Raw genomic sequence first — 16,632 nt, forward strand, 5'->3', positions numbered from 1 at the left:
TCACAGTGGGGGACAAGAGAGCTCCAGTCTCCTGGGGAGGACAGTGAGGGGGGGTCACAGTGGTGGACAAGAGAGCTCCAGTCCCCCAGGGATGGCACTGTGGCACCGCCCTGGCACTCGCCTGTAGTAGGTGTAGGGCTTCAGGTTGGGCACCTCCATGGAGCGGGTGTCGGGCTCGTTGGCCAGCTGGTGCACCAGCCCCCACTCCCCAGCCTCGCCGTTCTGGCCCACCTGTGAGATGACAGGGGGGTGAGTGGGGTGAGCTGCCCCCAAAAACCCCCTGACCCCCCTTCCCGAGCCACCTTGTACCTGCGCCTCCACCTGCCAGCGGGAGATGGAGGTTTTGCCATCATAACCCGGGCGAAACTGGATGGTGACGGAGCGGGGGCCAATGTTGGAGATGCCCAGGTTGGTGGGGGCACCAGGAAGCTCTGTGGGGACAGGGCAGGGTGGGTGGCACTAGCTGCTTGCCCCCAGCACCCCACAGAACCCTCCAGCACCCCAACAGCACCATGCTCACCTGGGGGGACCCCTGAGGAGATGGTGGAGGAGGAGAGCTGTCCCTGCCCCTTGGAGGTCATGGCGGCCACCTCGATGGTGTAGGTGGTGAGGGCAGTGAGGCCGGTGACACGGTACTCCAGGGTGACATTGGGCAGGTAATGTGTCACCCGTGTGTTGGTGCGGTTGTACTCCTCCCACGAGATCCGGTAGCCTGGAATGCACCCCCTGTGTCACCCCATGTCACCCCACCCTGCAGGCTGCATGGGGGACAGGGCTGGGACAGGACAGGTAGGAGATGCTGCAGGGTGGTAAGGGGACAGGACAAAGGGGAGATGCTGTGGGGTGGGAAAGGACACGAGTGATAACGTGGGGTGGCAGTGGGACACAGGGGAGATGCTGCAGAATGGGAATGGGACTGGAAAAGAGGGAGATGCTGTGGGGAGGGAAAGCATGACAGAACCAGTACCTGCTGGTGCTCCCTTACCCGTCAGGATTCCATTCTTCTCCAGCGGCTCCTGCCAGCTGACCTTCAGGGACGTATCCAAGATGTCACTGAAGCTCAGGTGTCCCACGGGGCCGGGCACTGCCCAAAGACACCCAGACTCAGCACCGTCACACAGGAGCCCTCGGCACCCACGGGACCCCCACGAGGAGCAGGTGGGGAGGGGACACCCCTTGGGACAGGGCTCCCCGGGGCTCGGCGGCGGGACGGAGCCGGGGGGCAGGCAGGGCCCATCCCGCGGGGCTCGGAGCCTCCCCGTACCGTCCTCGTGGGTGCGCACCAGCTGGGGCGGGCTGCGCGGGCCGTCCCCGGGCGTGGTGAAGCACAGCACCGAGGTGAAGTACTCGGCGAACTTGCGCAGCCCCGCCACGTAGCCCACATGGACGCTGTCCTGGAAGTTGGGGCGCACCGTCACCACCGTGGCCTCGTCCTCGTGCTCCGGCTCCCAGGCGATGAGCTGCGGGAAAAGGGAACTGAGGGATGAAGATTCCTGGCCGCACCACACCCGTGCCACAAACAGTGGCCTCCTCTTATTAATTCAGTGTTGATTAACGATCAATTAACGGCGAGGGGAGCACCCGATGCCTGTGCCAGCGCTGTTTATGGAGCTGTGATTAACTCCATCGATAACGGCGCGGGATCCCCCCTTGCCCGCATCCAGGAGGGATGGCTGGGCATTTAATTGGTATTGTGCAAGATAGCCTCTAGCAACTTAATTAAGCACTAATTAGGCCCTAAAAATACTAATCAAAAATACTAAGTGGCACTTAATAAGAATGTTAAATATCCTACTCACGCTGGTTATCTCATCCAGCAGCAATTAAATTCCCGAACTTCTTTCGAGTGGATTAAGACACAAGTTTAATGTTTTAATTCAATTTCATTAATGTAAATTTGAATTAATTGCAATTTGGAATTAATTACAGAGCATGGGAGACTCCGAGCCCATGCAAGTGTTAAATAACAGTAAATATTATTTTAACAGTCACGACAGATCCAGTTAAAAGCTGGGATTTTGGAGAGGAGGAGCCAAGACAGTTTGTGAAGGTGGACCAAGTTTTCCCCACAAGCTGTTCTGGTTCTAGGAATCACCCTCACCTTGTAGCCCTGGTTGATGCCGTTGATGAACTGCGGGCTGGGGGGGTTCCAGGTGAAGCGGATGGTGGTGGAGTTGGTGGCCTCAGCCTGCACATTCCCTGGAGGCACCGTGGGCACTGCCGGGACGAAGAGACAGCTCACAGGGACAGCTCCATGAGGTCCTCTCCAGATCAGCTGGGTACCAACCCTGGGTCATCCCTGCCCAGCACATCCCAGTCCCCTGGGGACCTCCACACCCATCCTCCTGCCTCCCATCCCACCACCCCAATGGCACCTGTTGCTATCGGGGTGCCCACCAAGCCCCTGCCCACTCCTGATTATCCCTGCCTGTCCCTGCCTACCTCCCTGCAGGGTCCACTCTGTCACCTTCATGCTGTAGACCCCCAGGCCAGCGCTGTTGTAGGCAGCCACCTCGATCTCATAGTTGGTCCAGATGATGAGGTCCTCCAGAAGGAGGTTGTTGACCTCGGCGTTGGTGATGTTCTTGAACTGGTACCCCACAGGCAGCCCAGCCAGGCAGTACCTGGGGACCGGGAGCCATCAGAGCTGCCACTGTCCCCACCAACACCAGGTTTGGGACCCTTGGGCACCCCAGCTGGCTCCTACCGGATGATGTAGCCCTTGAGGACCCCGTTCTGGTGGCTCTCGGGGGGCGGCTGCCACTGGATCATGATGGACTGGTTGGTGCGGCCGCTGGCGATGACGTTCTGGGGGGGGGCAGAGGGCGGCTCCTCGGGCAGGGACACCCTGCAGGGACAGGGCAGGGTGAGCACTCGGGGTCACCAGCTCCCCCAGGACCCCTGGCTGGGACTCACCTCTCCGTGTCCTTGCTGAACTGTCCCCTGCCCACGTCGTTTACAGCACATAGGCGGAACTGGTAGGAGCGAGCGGGGACCAAGCCCCGCACTGTCACTGATGTCACCTCGGGGTCCACGCTGGCCAGCAGCACGGTCCAGGGCGCATCTGGGGAAAGAGGGGACAGCAGGGTGGAGACCTGACCTGCAGGACACTGCCTGGCTGGTGAGTCCTGGGGTCCCCAGGCTCCCCGTAGCATCCCCTGCACCACCAGGGTGACGCTGGGGACTTCTCCCAGCGCCAGCAGTGCCAGGGGGGTGGGAGCAGCTCCTTACTGTTCTCGGAGACCTCCACGACGTAGCGGAGCAGGGGGCTGTTGCCGTCGAAGGGCTTGGCCCAGGTGAGGTTGATGGCACGTTCCTCCTGCAGGCTCAGGGCGGCCACGGGGCTCTCAGGGGCGTGGGGAAGCTGCCTGGACAGGGGGGTTAGGGAGGGAAGGAGGGAGGGGGCACAGCCCCAGGTGGGGGGTATCGATGAGGGGGCCTCTCACCGGACACGGAGGTGGGCGCTGCGCGAGTCGTTGCCCCCGGCCGAGATCACCTTGCAGGTGTAGGTGCCGATGTCACCCGACCAGGTCTGGGAGATGTGCAGGGTGCCCACCTCGTCCAGGCGCACCCGAGGACCGCTCTCAGGGCCCAGCGGTGCCCCGTCCTTCTCCCAGACGTACCTGTGCCGGGGGGAGCCAGGTGTGCTGGTGCCCCGCAGCCCTCCAGTGAGCAGAGGGGACCAGGGGCTCCCAGCCACAGGGCACCAGGTGGCACTGCAGGACCACCAGCGCGGGGCTGAGGAGGAGGACCCCCCATCTCCCTGCCCAGGACAGCGGTGACAGCAGCCAGGTCGGCAGCCCAGGGGTTCCTGGACTCCCCAAACTTCTCACTCACCTGACGTCCACACTGGGGTCATGGGTGACACCACAGCTCATGACAGCCTTGGTGCCTTTGATGACACTCTGATCCTGTGGCGGGTCCGTGATCCGTGTCCTTGCTGCAGGGGGGCACAACGAATCACCGGCACTGCGGGGGTGGCACCGGCAGGGACAGCCCCCGTTTGCACCCCCAAAACCCAGCACCCACCCCCGGAGAGCTCCACCCTGCAGCACCCAGACTGGTGCCGGGAGCCAGGCAGGGTCCCTCCCTCCCGGCTGCGGGTGACACTGGCCCACCATGAGTCCCTTACCCCAGACCACCAGGTCAGCAGAGGCCTCGTCCACGCCGCGGGAGTTGGTGGCCAGGCAGGTGTAGGTGCCGGCGTCGGACAGGTGCACGGGGCTCACCAGGAGGCTGCCCGACTCCAGCAGGGTGAAGCGCGGCAGCTGCACGGAGCCGCTGGCCAGGACACGCTCCCCTGGGGACACAGCGCAGCCCCGTCAGTGCCGCGGCCACACTAACCCCAGGGCAGGGCTCGGAGGACAGGCTTGTCCCCAACCCTTCACCTTTCTGCCAGGTGATGGCCGGGCGTGGCGCCCCCGAGGTCTCGCAGTTGAGGATGACGGCCATGCCATCGATCACCGTGCTGTCCTGGGGACCCCGCGTGATGTTGGGGGCGATGCCTATGGGGCACAGAGGTGCACAGCCCCCCCTGAATTCCCTCCTCTGCCCAGCCTGGACTTGACCCAGAATTTCCTGGGGTGCCTGAGCCCCCTGTGGAGGGGCACATCCCGCCCACCACCCAGACAGGGCACCCCCAGGGCAGAGGGGGGCTGGCACCTACTGGTCACGGCCAGGTACGTGGTAGTCTGCACCTCGCCGGCCGCGTTGCGGGCGAAGCACTGGAACATTCCGGTGTCATCAGGGATCAGCCCGCTGATCTGCAGGCTGCCGTCCTCCAGCAGCTGGAAGCGGGACAGCTTCTCCAGGTGCAGCAGGGCAGCGTCCTTGTACCAGGCCATCTCGGGAGGGGGGACACCTGCGGGGGCACAGCCACGTCAGGCACACGGTCACGGCAGCACACGGAGGGTGCCGGGGGGCAGCTCACCCTTGGCTTGGCAGGGGATGGCCACCACCTTCTCCATCTCGGCCGTGATGTGTCTCTCCGGCTCCCTGACGAACTGCGGGGGCTCTGCCAAGGGAACCAGGAAATGGGAATGGGGACAGAGCCTCTCCCCAGGGTCCTTGAGGTGACCTGTGGCCCTCCTGTCGTCTCCCATCCCAGCCCTGGGGCTGAGCCCACCCCAGCTCATGGCACAAGTGATCTGGGCTGCGTGTGGGCAGGAGCTCACCCAGCACAGACAGGGAGGTGCCCGGGGGCAGGAGCTCACCCAGCACAGACAGGTAGGCGCCGGCAGTCACTGCGGGGACGCTGCTGCTGCGCAGCACAGCCTCGCACTCGTAGAAGCCGCTGTCACTCAGGGTGGGGTGCAGGATGGTCAGCCGGCGGCTGTAGTCGCTGATCCCACTGGACACGGGCGCCCCGTCCTTCTTCCAGATGATATGCAGCTTGATCAGCGGCCTGAGGGGACAGGGGCGTGTCAAGAGCCAGCTCTGGCTTCCCTGGAGGATCGCAGCTCCCTCCATTCTGCGGGACTCAGGTGGGAAGGGAGCTCCCACCATGGCACAGGTTCCAGGAATGTGGTGGGAACGGATTTAGGGGCACCTCAGCCCCGAGGCTGGGCAATGCCAACAGGGAGATTCGCCATCCCAGTCCCCACCCCACGGCTCACCTGGCGTTGGCCACACATTCCATGGTCACCTCCGAGGTCCCGGCCACCACACTGGTGTTCCTGGGTGGGACAATGATGGTGGGTGCGATGGGATCAGCCGGGCCACCCACGTCTGGGGAGAAGGAGGCCAGAGGGACAGCCATGAGCACCCCCTGCCCACCCTGGGGTGTCCCCAGAGAGGGCACCCAAATCCCCAGCTGCTCGGCTTGGAGGAGACAAAGGTGACAGGGGTGGTGGCATCAGGGTGCTTTCTCAGGTGTCCCTAAGCTGTGTCCTCCTGTGGGAGCCCCAGTAGACCTGGGCAGGGCCACCAGGCTGGTGGCAGCAGGGAGGAGGGAGCAGGGAGTCCATAAAGCAAAATGATGGCAACAATAAAAAACCCTCGTGTAGGCGCTGTAAAAACGCGATCGGCTCGAAAGCTGCTGATAGAGCTGAATCCATAAACAGCGGCTCCGGGATGTTTATGGTGCTCCAGGACACCATCCAGGGAAAACAGATTCATGGGGATGGGAGACAGGCAGAGCCCGCCACAGACAGGGATAACCCGTCCTAACCCTGTGCAGCAGCAGGAGGGGAGATGGGGGAGAGTGTGACAGGACTGATATCACCCCAGGGCATGTCCCCTGGGATGGGCTGTCACCACCCAAGTGGCCCGGGGGACCCTTGGAAGTCCTGGAAGGCCCAAAGAAACTGGAGGGACGAAGCCACAGGGGTGGCCCCCAGGCAAGGGCTGCTCCAGAGCACCAGGAGCTGACAGGGGGGACATGGACAGGGGTGGGGGAGGGCGTCCGTGGGGTGACAGTGCAGCCCCCATTCCACAGCCCATCCCAGAGGGACCCAGCACGGCCGGATGCAGCTGGAGCAGGAGCTCTGCCTGTGACACTCCAGCGCCTGCAGCACAGCCACGGGCGCCTAAATAAATTCTGAGGCAGCTAAACTGTTAAGTCAGCAGAAGCCAGAGCCTCCGAAGAGATTTACTGCAAATAGAATTTGGGGGCGAGGCAGGGGATGGGGGGAGAGGGGGCAGTGCCCCCCACACTCACTGGCCACAGTCAGGGTGATGGGCTGGCTCGTCTTGTTGTCCCCGTTCTTGTCATTCACCGCCTGCACGTAGTAACGCCCCGCGTCCGGGGCCACCGTGGACAGGATGACCAGGGTGTTCTCCAGAGTGATGGCTCTGGGGGACGAGAGGCTGGTGGGACCCTCGCTCCCCACCCAGCACCCTCACCTGCCTGGGGACACCCACATGGGACCCCCAGCCTCCCCCACACCTGCCCCAGGCACCAAGCCCAGGACTGGGGGGACCAAGCCCCGCACCCCTCTGTCCAAGCAGAGCCCACGGGACGGTGCAGATTCTTAGGATTTCTCCTCTTTTTTCATTTTTTACTTAATGGAGCAATCTAATCTGCCGGAAACATAAAATGCTGTGGGGAATATGTTTTTTTACCATTAAATATGAGATAAAGGAGTTTTATCTCCTCAATCCCGCTTTGCAAATCGAAAGGAGACCAGTTCAATTCCTGCATAATGGGGGTTGCAAATTCAATTCCTGCAGGCTGTGGCTGCCAGGGCTCCGGCAGCACCTGGATCTGCCACAGCTCCGTGGGGACACCTGGCACACGGGTGTGTGCCATGCTTGGCTCCATCCCACCCTCCCCCCTGCCTTCCTCCCTCTTGTTTTCATTTTTTGTTAAGAAATCCCTTTCTCTGGTGACAAACACAGCCATTAGTCACCGAGCGCGTCCCCGGGTTTCAGCACGATGCGCTCAAGATGTTGGTTAAACATCTTTAGTGTGGGGGACAAGGGGAAACGCAGCCCCTGGGATGCTGGGGGGGCTCCAGGGGGATTCCAGGAGGGGCCCTGGGGGTGCTCACATGCGGCTGCTGGGGGAGATCTTCCGTCCATCGCGGAACCAGGTGACCTGGGGCTGCGGGAAGCTGGCGATGCGGGGCGCACGGATGACAGCCGCCTCTCCGTGGGACACGCTCTGCTGCGTCTCGCTGTCCTCGAAGCTCCCCATGTCTGCAGAACGGGGCAGAGAACCGTGACAGGGGCTGGGGATGAGCCCAGGGATCCAGCCCCGGGTCTGGCTGGGCAGCAGGATGGGGTTTGTGGGATGGGCTCCCCAGGGGATGCTGCAGAGGGGCTGCTCCCGGCCCCCTCCTCGGCTGGGGAGGCTCAGATCCCACCTGCTGCTCCTGGTGATCCATCCCTGCAGCACCTGGAGCCCCATCACCCTTGCGCTGGGTCAGGAACCCCTGTCCGAGTGTCCCCCACCACAGACAGGCTGCAGCCACAGCAGGAAGGGCTCAGTTCCAGGGGTCCCCAGCTTCTCTCCGTTCCCCATCCCATGTCCCAGTGCCGGGAACATCCCAGCACGACCCGGACATGAGGCACAGCTGCCTCCATCCCACCCTGCCATTCCCAGGCTGGAAGCACACAGGAGTTGTGAAAGACTGAGGGAAGCGGGGGGCATGGAGGAGGGGGCTGGGACAGGGGATTTTTATTGACTTCCTTAATTGCTGTAATTAAAAACATGTAAAGAATCCTTTTTTAACGACTTTGCCATTATCATTAGTTGTTAGCACAGCTGCCTTATTAATTTCTCATTATCCTCCTGATTTGTCACTGCTCCTCAGGAGGTGTTTAAGGGAATGGGATTGGGGGTGTCCCAGAGGCAAGGAGTGACAGAGAGGGGCAGGTCCTTTTGGGGGACTGAGCCACCATCCCAGGCTTCAGCACTTTCATCCTTAAATCTCAGGACATCCCTGCCAGTGTCATCTGAGGGATGATCCAATGTCCCTGCCAGCATCACCCCAGGGATACTGGATATCCCTGCCACTGTCACCTCGGGGACACTCCAAATATCCCCTACCACTGTCACCTCAGGGACACTCCAGATATCCCTGCCAGTGTCACCCCAGGGACACTCCGGATGTCCCTGCCAGGGTCATCCCAGGGATGCTGCAGGCTCGCACGTGCTGGCCGCGAGTGGCACCAGCACCAGAGTTGTCCCACAGCACCAGGGGCCGGGTGTCCCCGTGCTGTCCCCACGGAGCAGGACGGTCACTTACAGGCCACCTGCACCTCTGTCTGGCGCTGCAGCAGGGCCCCCATGCGGTTGCGGACGATGCAGCGGTAGAAGCCGGCGTGGGTGCGATCCAGCGAGGTGATCATGTACCTGCGGGAATGGTATCAGCAGTGAGGGGACATCCGTGTCACTGTCACCGCCCCCCGGAGAGGCTGCGGGTTCTGCACACCCTGCCCATTTACTGCACCCGTGCCAGGAGCTCCTTTTCCCCGAGGAGCTGCTGCTGGAGGTGTGTGCACTACATGGATGTGCGTGGCCATGCGGGCTGGGGGGACACCCCGGTGTCCCTCGCTGCCACACAGGGACTCCCAGCCACCCACACCGGAGGTGCTTCCACTGTGCCCAAGCCGGTGACTGTCACCCTGCCGGTCCAGGGGCTGGATGTGACCCATCGCCACGAGCTGGGCCCTGGGACCCGCTGTCCTGAGCCCTGCCCCAGCCCCACAGTGACACTGCGATCTGCTGGTGTCACTCAGCCTGGAGCTGAGAGCGGCCAAGTCCACCACTGCTCCGACAAATCCCAGCTGAACCCCCTTATCACCCCCACGCCTGCTCTTATCAGCCGCCAGCGCCAGCAGCCGGTGAGGAGATAAAGGAAATCACCACATCTCCACTCGGCCACCCCCCCAGCACCGCCGCGGTCCCCAAGCCGGACCCTGCTGCCACCAGACCTCCCCGGGCGGTCCCCACCCCTGGAGCTCCTGTTTGAACCCCCAGAACAGACGGGGGAGCCTCGGGGGGGCCGGGCAGGCGCTGCGGCGTCACCGTCCCCGACGGGGAGCGCTGCGAGATAAAGCAGAGAGGGAATAAATAAAGCAAGCTCAGCCCTCCTTGCCCAAAATCTAATCTTGCGTTAAAACCCGCCGCGGGCTCTTTCGGCAAGAGCTTTGTTTGTTCTTCTGAGAACTGAGCGTAAATTAAACTTTCATAAGACCTGCGGAGCGCTTTCCCTGTGCCGGGAGCGCAGCGAGGGCCCCGCGCCCACCTCCCCGCACGGGAGAGGGTGACAGGGGACACGGGGCTCTCCCCCTCGCCCGGCGGCACCGCGGGGATGGGGCGGGCACGGCGGGACTGGCACCAAACCCGCGGTGACACCCACCCGGCCGCCCACCCAGGCGGCGTGCCGGGGTCACCCGTCCCCGCGGGAGGAGGGAGGGCGCCCTTTGGGAACGAGTCCTTGAGTGTCACGGCTGATATTTAAAAATGCTCCCCAGAGGCTTTAAATAAGATATTTCAATTCCACGGAGCTGTCAGGAACGGCTGCAGACGCCAGGAATAATGGGCCCGCTCTCCTTGCGGTGTCCTCGTTAATAAATCACACCGTGACTCCCGAACACACGCACGCCCACGGACGGACGGCTGGACGGACGCGCAGCAGCAGAGGGACACGTGTGTCCCCAAACAGATCCGTGTCCTCGCTGCCGTGTCCCCCTCCAGACCCTCATTCAACGCAAAGCCACCAGCACTGGCACAGCCGGAGGGACCCAAACCGGGTCACAGGGAGCACCTTCAATGAATGCACAGCCCTGGCAGCAGGGTGTCCCCACAGGCAGGACACCGCCATGGGCACGGGGAGCCTGTCCCCCAGCCCAGGACACTCCAGGAGATCCAATTAAGGAGGCCTGGTCCCCACACACGGGAGCTGGAGGAGTTATTGAGGCAGCAGCACTTCCACACACACCTCAGCAGCTGAAAATAGCCCGGAGAAAGGAAATCAATTCCCGGCGCAGCCCAGCCCGCAGTCATCAACCAAACCAGCACAGACTTTGTTCTCTCCCGCTCGCCTTCCACCGAGGCTTTTATCCAAGACCGCTCGGATTCGATTTCCTTCCCCCATCACACCCGGCTAGAAGGGGACGGGAATTAATTTCACCCCCAATGTCACCCTCCTGTCACTCCCTCACAGGGCCCGTGCTGCAGGCAGGGGGGGTGGATGTCACCCCACATATTCCCCCCCTCAGTTTGCCACAGCTTCACGGCCAGGAGTTCCAGGGCCGTTGTTCCATGCAAGGAAGCATCTCCTCCAGCTGGGAGCGATCCCGGTGCCCCGGCCGGGTGGCTTCGTCCATCCGCCCCCGCTCCAGCCAGGACAGAGGTGAAGCTGGCCCAGCTCCTGGCACAGCCCTCGCTGCTGACTCCGCTGTTCCAGGCGTTTGTTTGGCTTCTCTGTGAAGACGGAGGTTGACAGGGCATCGTCCGTGGGGAAAAGCCCTTCCACAGCGAGCCCTGACCCGCGCTGCTCTGTCAGGAAGCGGCTCAGCCCCGGGGTCAGGAGAGGGCTCCGCGGGCAGGAGCCCCGTGCCGGGGGACCAGCGGGTCTGCAGCAGCAGCTTTGGCACCGGATCCGTCTGATAGATGGATGGCTGCATGCTGGAAATGATAACCTGTCTGTCCATCCATCCGTCCATCCATCCATCCATCCATCCATCCCTGATCCCATCAGCAGGGCAGGGCACAGCAGCGTGCCCAGCTCCTCTCCGTGCCATCCCGGCACGGCACCGCTGTGTTCCTTAGGATTGTCCCCAACGCTCCGGCACAGCCGTGCCCCAGCCCCGGCTGCTACCGTGCCTCTGTTATTGTAGGGTTGCTGAGGAGCGTGGGGCTGACGCTGCCGAATTATTCTTAGATTGAGGGGGTGGAGAAGGGCCGGGAAAAGCAGCAGCCAAAGGATTTGATCCATCAAATTGAAAGCCAGAAGAGAGCAGAAATCTGTGAGGTTCTTCCAATGCCGCCCAGTAACAGCAACAGCTGGATCGGATTTGGGATGGAAGCACACTGGCACAGTCCCCTTTGATTAATATCCTGTATAACGACTAATTAATTCTGGAGGGGACGTGTGTTTGAATAGTTACTGTGGGATAATGAAATGTCAAGTGAGCATTAAAACACACTTAGCAGAGGTTTAACGACTCGAAGCATCCGAGCGAGTGTCCCGGCCCCTGCTCCGGGGCAGCGCTCGATGAGGCTGTGAGCACTCCCCTGGAGCTCCATCAGCCCCGCTTAACTGGGCTATTGGATCTCAATTAGCTCCCGATTGGAACAAACTCTGGTTGGCATCCACGTGGCCGCTGCCTCTCCTCCTGCCCGGAGTGTTTTCCCCCGGCCGTGGGAATTGGGCGGGCGCCGGCAGCCCCCGTAAATCGCTGCCTCAATTGGCCCTGCCAGAACAATGAGCCATTTAATAATTAATGCCTGTGTATTAATCAGCCTCCTTCCTGCAGAGCAGGGACGGAGCGAGCCCCGATCCGTGCTGCGGCATCCGGAGGGCTTTGGTGCATTGCAAACCACGAGCTTGGCCACCTCCCAGCTCCGACAGCTCCCTGTCCTCTCCCGAGCCCCTCTCAGATCCCAGCAAGGAGATTCCTCTGCTGCCATCCCAGCACGTCCTTCCTGCCAGCCCCGACACTGCTGTGCTTCACTGGCACCACTGCCCCGTGCCCACAGCTCCTCGTACCAACGTTCAGTGTCCCCCCAGTCCCAAACAAGGCACAGAAACAGGCAGGAGCCTCCCAGGCATTACCGGGAAAACCTCCCTCCATGCTGCCCGTGCTCCTCACCAGCACTCCTGGGGCTTTGCCACCCGTGGTGATGCCAAAGGAGCCACAAGAAGCAGCAACGCCCTGCTGGGCTCCCACCCAGCCTAGATGAAACTTTTCCAATGATCTTCAGCTCCCACTAATTAACTCATTGCATGGTAATTAGCTCCTCAAGGCAGAGGGATGGGCTTCACACCTGGGCTGGCAAAGAGTTGGGCCCACCAGAGCACGGATGAGCTCCCAGTGAGCAGCAGCAGCAGCAGCTGAGATTCCAGCAGGAATCCAGGGATGATCCATCCTGTTTGCCCCAGGTCTGGGTTTTCAGAGGCTCCTGGCTCTGTATTTTACATGATTTGAGGATAGACTCTGGGCATCAAACATTTGGGATCCTCTCCAGACCATAGAGGAATGTCACAGTCCTGTGCATGCAGCCATTTGTGTCCCTGGACCCCCGGGGATACCCCAAACCAGGCCAGTGAGGAGCTGGCGTTGAAAGAGCCCCAAATCTGCCCCAGATCTCGGTGAGCCCACACAGAAAGGCTCCTGGAAGGAGATGGATCAGAGACACCACGTGCTGGAAAACCCACCCCAGAGCTGGCATGGGGAGGCTCAGCCGTGCCAGCCCTGCTTGGCTGGCAGGAGCTGGGGCAAAGCCAGACAGAGTCGGAGATGGAATTACACTTTTCCAAGCTCCAGCAAAAGGGGATTTGGGCTCTTGAGAGGAGGCAGGGAATCCTTCAGTAGCTGCTGGACTCCTGCACCAGCTGTGGAGGCCATGAGGAGAGGCACGAGGGCTGATTTAGGAGCAGGAAGATGCGTCCCTACGGATGGGAGTCTGTCCAGAGGTAATCTATGTGTAAGGTAATTTCCGAAGGCAGCGGGACTCGATGCAGCCCTTAATAGGACAATCTCATGTGATAAATTACCAGACCCAACTAATCTGCATGTTAAATTTCTTGTATGAGAAATAAATATCCTCAATTCACCAGAGAAGTGCCTTCCTTCCGAGGATTTCATTAAAGACATCAAGCTGCCTGATTTGCATGTTATGATTCCTCATACGAGCAGCTCCGGAGAGCCCGGCACTGGAGAGATCTTGGAGGGAAAAACAGAGCTGGCCCTGGACAGCAGGGCCAGGGCACCCAGGTGTGTGGGCACCCAGCCTGCTGTCACCTCAGTGGGCACTGGAGGGGTGTCACTGTGGGGTCCCCAGAGCAGGAGGCAGCAAAGATCCCATGGGAAAACGGCCCCCTGCATGCCATGCCAGCAGCAGGGAATGGAGGGAGCAAGGAGAGGGGAAGGAAGGTGGTCCCTGATCCCATTCCTGCCACCAGGTATGTTCTGTGGGCACACACAGAGCCAGGCTGGTCCCTGACCGCCCCCCAGAGTCCCCAGGGATGCTCCAAGGGAGGATGTCTCTACACACAAACACACAGAGCCAGGCTGCTGCTCAATCCCTCAGGGGTCCCTCATCCTGCTCGATCCCCTGGGATCCTCCTGAGAGAAGACAGCTCTGCATGCGTGTGGAACCAAGCTGGGATGCTCCCATCCCCAGGGATGCTCCGGGGGGATGGCTCCGTGATCACACGCTGAGCCAGGCTGGTGCCTGATCTCCCACAGCCCCCAGGGATGGCTCCCAGGAGGGGATGACTCCACAAGCACACAGCCCCAGGCTGGTCCCCAGTCCTTCTGGAGCTCCTCATCACACCTGATCCCCTGGGATGCTCCTCAGGGAGGTTGGCTCCAAATGCTCATAGAGCCAAGTGATCCCGCCGTGCTCCCCAGGGATGCTCCCTAGGGATCAGCTCCACGCAGAGGCACTGCCGTGGCCCTGCCCGGCTCGGGACCAGGGAGCGGCCGAGCCCGTTGCCCACCTGGCCCTCGGCGAACGCCAAGAGCCGCTCCGGTGGCTGCGGAACCGCTGCGGGAAGGAAAGGGCGGTCGCCATGGAAACGCTGCCAAACTGGGAGAGCGGCTCCTTCCCTGGAAACGCGGCGTGAGCTCCTCCGACCACCGGCGAGGACCGAGGGGGGCGGCTCGAGGGGGGCGGGGGGACAGCGAGCCCCTGCCCACAGCCCCCCAAAATGGGGGACGTGCATAAGGGCCACTGCAGCCGGCAGTGCCGGAGGGATGCCCTGCTCAGGAGAGGAACGGGAGAGCAGCGGTGAGGATGATGAGGATGGAATGCTTGGAGACTCGGCCCTGGCTGGGAACCACGAGGTGAAGCCACTAAATCCGGCTGGGAACCATGAGATGATGCCACCAAGCCTTGCTGGGGACCGTGAGGCGATGCCACCAAGCCCAGCCAGTCCCTGGGCACAGCCCCCCGCAGCACACGGTCCTCTCCAAAGCCTTCCTCACAGGCACAGCCAGGCTCTGGAGAATGTCCTCCTGTCCCTGCACCAGGGGACACACAGCAGCACCGAGCTGGGAGGGACTGGTGCACCCTAAAACCCTCACCCATGGCACTGAAGCACCCGGAGCCATCCCCGGCCCCACATGGCCGAGAACATCCTGAGCCTCCCCGGCCATCAGCACCAGCCCTCCCCTCTCCAAGGATTACTCTGTTTCTAAACTCGTTAACTTTTAATTACAACCTTCCCACTGCCTGAGCGGGCTGGCTCGGTGCCACCGACAGCTCTATTAAAATTCAATTTCTGCCCATCATAACTAATTTTGGTCCTTCGCCTTCTCACCAGCAGCCTCCAGTGCCAGGCAAGACAGCCAAACCCTCATCTCCACACTCTAAATCCCCACAGAGCCACAGGCAGAGCCAAGGGATGCTGGCAGGTTCCAGGGGAGCCCAGCAGGGATGTGCACGGTGGCTTCTCTGCTCCACTGGCTGCGCTGGGTTTGTTTGGGTTTTCCCCATGTGTTTGTTTGGTTGGCTTCTCGCTTCCTTCCTTAATCCTTTCTGCCTGGATGCTGGAGCTGGGGGCTCTGACAGAGGGGAGTCACCTTGGAGCAGGGATGCAGGGATGCAGGAATGTGGAGCTGCCAGACATCCTGGAGCACAGACACCACGGCTGGACCCTCTCCTACAGAAGGGTCAACTGAAGCACAGATCAAACCCAGGACAAAAACTCAGGAAAAGGAGTCAGAATTGCTATTCTGGGTTTGGAGGTGACCCCCAGGCACTCCAACCCACTCCCAGGGCAGAGCTGGACCCAGGATCAGGGTCCTAACTCCTTTCTCCTGCCTGGGAAAGAGCTGCATTCCTGACAGGAGGGAGCTGTGGGAACTGTGGGGCTCAACAGGTCTCTTCCACACATGACAAGGGGCAAGGGTGTCCCACAGGGCCCCCAGCCCTCAGCCAGGGACTCAGGGCATTGCAGGGCTGCAGCCACCACAGCTCAGGAGGGGACAGTGCCCAGGGTCCCCAAGGAGGGCCCGGGCTCCAGGATCCCAGCAGGGCACACGACGTCACCCAGCCACTCTCTCTGCGTTCCCGGCATCCCGGAGCAGCCCCACGTTGCTACAGCAACACGAAGCCTTTGGATTCGATGCCTGGAAAGGGGGAACGGCTTGTCTCGACCTGAATTATTGATTAAAACAGAGAGGATGACACACACACACTCAGAGGAGACGGCAAGAGGTGCCCGCCTTGATTTAAAGGCCATCTCCAAGGGGCCGGAGCCGCTCTGTGCCGGGCTGGGTTGGCACACGGGGCTGGATCTGGGCACCCTCTCACTCCAGCCTGCCTTGCCCCCTCCTGGCCTGGCTGTTCCCAGGGAGCCAGGGGTGGGCTGTGATCCGCAGCCCAGTGTTGAGGTGTTAATCCGCTTGTGCAAACACTTCGTCCCCGGTGTTGACCTGCTTAAACCCCTCGTTTGCTCTGCAAACAGAGCTGGCAGCTCCTGGGCTGCCAAGGGCTGCCTCTGTGCCGCCTCCCAGGATGGCAGCCCTGGCACGGGCACCTGCCAGGGACCAGCAGAACGGGCGGGATTTGCCACGGATGGTCGGGAAGACTCCGAATCCCAGAGTCACTGAGACTGGAAAAGACAGACCTCCAAGGTCATCGTGTCCAAGCTGTGCCCAATCCCCACCTTGTCCCCAGCCCAGAACTTTGAGTGCCACCTCCAGTTTTCCTTGGATGCCTGCAGGGATGAGGACTCCAAACCCCTCCTGGGCAGCCCCTTCTGATACTCACCGGTATTCCAGGGAGAACTTGGTGAGCTCCCGGCTGTTGTGCAGCCACTTGAACTCCAGGGGCCAGCTGCCCTCGGCCATGCAGGTCAGCACCAGCCTGTTCCCCTCCAGGTGCACCTGGCTCCGCACCGGCTCCGTCTTGAAGTACGGGGAGACATCGTCTGCGGAGAGAGGAGGGACAGGGATCAGGGCCCCACATCCTGCTGGCCCCAAGGATCCCTCAGCACTGCTGTCCCTGCC

General features: G+C 61.6%; 1 protein-coding gene across 1 annotated transcript in view; it reads right to left on the reverse strand.

Annotated features, from left to right (window-relative positions):
* SDK2 (sidekick cell adhesion molecule 2) overlaps nucleotides 1-16,632 on the reverse strand; it is a 45,178-nt gene that overhangs the window by 10,633 nt on the left and 17,913 nt on the right. The window contains exons 2-23 of the mRNA XM_066200665.1: nucleotides 16,394-16,553; nucleotides 8,691-8,797; nucleotides 7,491-7,638; nucleotides 6,659-6,792; nucleotides 5,616-5,727; nucleotides 5,214-5,404; nucleotides 4,931-5,014; nucleotides 4,667-4,861; nucleotides 4,389-4,505; nucleotides 4,133-4,300; nucleotides 3,838-3,940; nucleotides 3,447-3,623; nucleotides 3,232-3,368; nucleotides 2,917-3,064; nucleotides 2,708-2,848; nucleotides 2,443-2,624; nucleotides 2,102-2,217; nucleotides 1,265-1,460; nucleotides 986-1,084; nucleotides 521-712; nucleotides 310-431; nucleotides 122-231 (exon numbers count right to left, since the gene is read on the reverse strand). Of these exons, the coding sequence (XP_066056762.1) occupies nucleotides 122-231; nucleotides 310-431; nucleotides 521-712; nucleotides 986-1,084; nucleotides 1,265-1,460; nucleotides 2,102-2,217; nucleotides 2,443-2,624; nucleotides 2,708-2,848; nucleotides 2,917-3,064; nucleotides 3,232-3,368; nucleotides 3,447-3,623; nucleotides 3,838-3,940; nucleotides 4,133-4,300; nucleotides 4,389-4,505; nucleotides 4,667-4,861; nucleotides 4,931-5,014; nucleotides 5,214-5,404; nucleotides 5,616-5,727; nucleotides 6,659-6,792; nucleotides 7,491-7,638; nucleotides 8,691-8,797; nucleotides 16,394-16,553 (3,139 nt within the window). The remainder of the gene's footprint in view (nucleotides 1-121; nucleotides 232-309; nucleotides 432-520; nucleotides 713-985; nucleotides 1,085-1,264; nucleotides 1,461-2,101; nucleotides 2,218-2,442; nucleotides 2,625-2,707; nucleotides 2,849-2,916; nucleotides 3,065-3,231; nucleotides 3,369-3,446; nucleotides 3,624-3,837; nucleotides 3,941-4,132; nucleotides 4,301-4,388; nucleotides 4,506-4,666; nucleotides 4,862-4,930; nucleotides 5,015-5,213; nucleotides 5,405-5,615; nucleotides 5,728-6,658; nucleotides 6,793-7,490; nucleotides 7,639-8,690; nucleotides 8,798-16,393; nucleotides 16,554-16,632) is intronic.

Source organism: Chamaea fasciata, unplaced genomic scaffold, assembly GCF_029207755.1.
Source record: "Chamaea fasciata isolate MVZ Bird 193981 ecotype frontalis unplaced genomic scaffold, bChaFas1.0.hap1 SCAF_19, whole genome shotgun sequence".
Taxonomy (NCBI): Eukaryota; Metazoa; Chordata; class Aves; order Passeriformes; family Sylviidae; genus Chamaea; species Chamaea fasciata.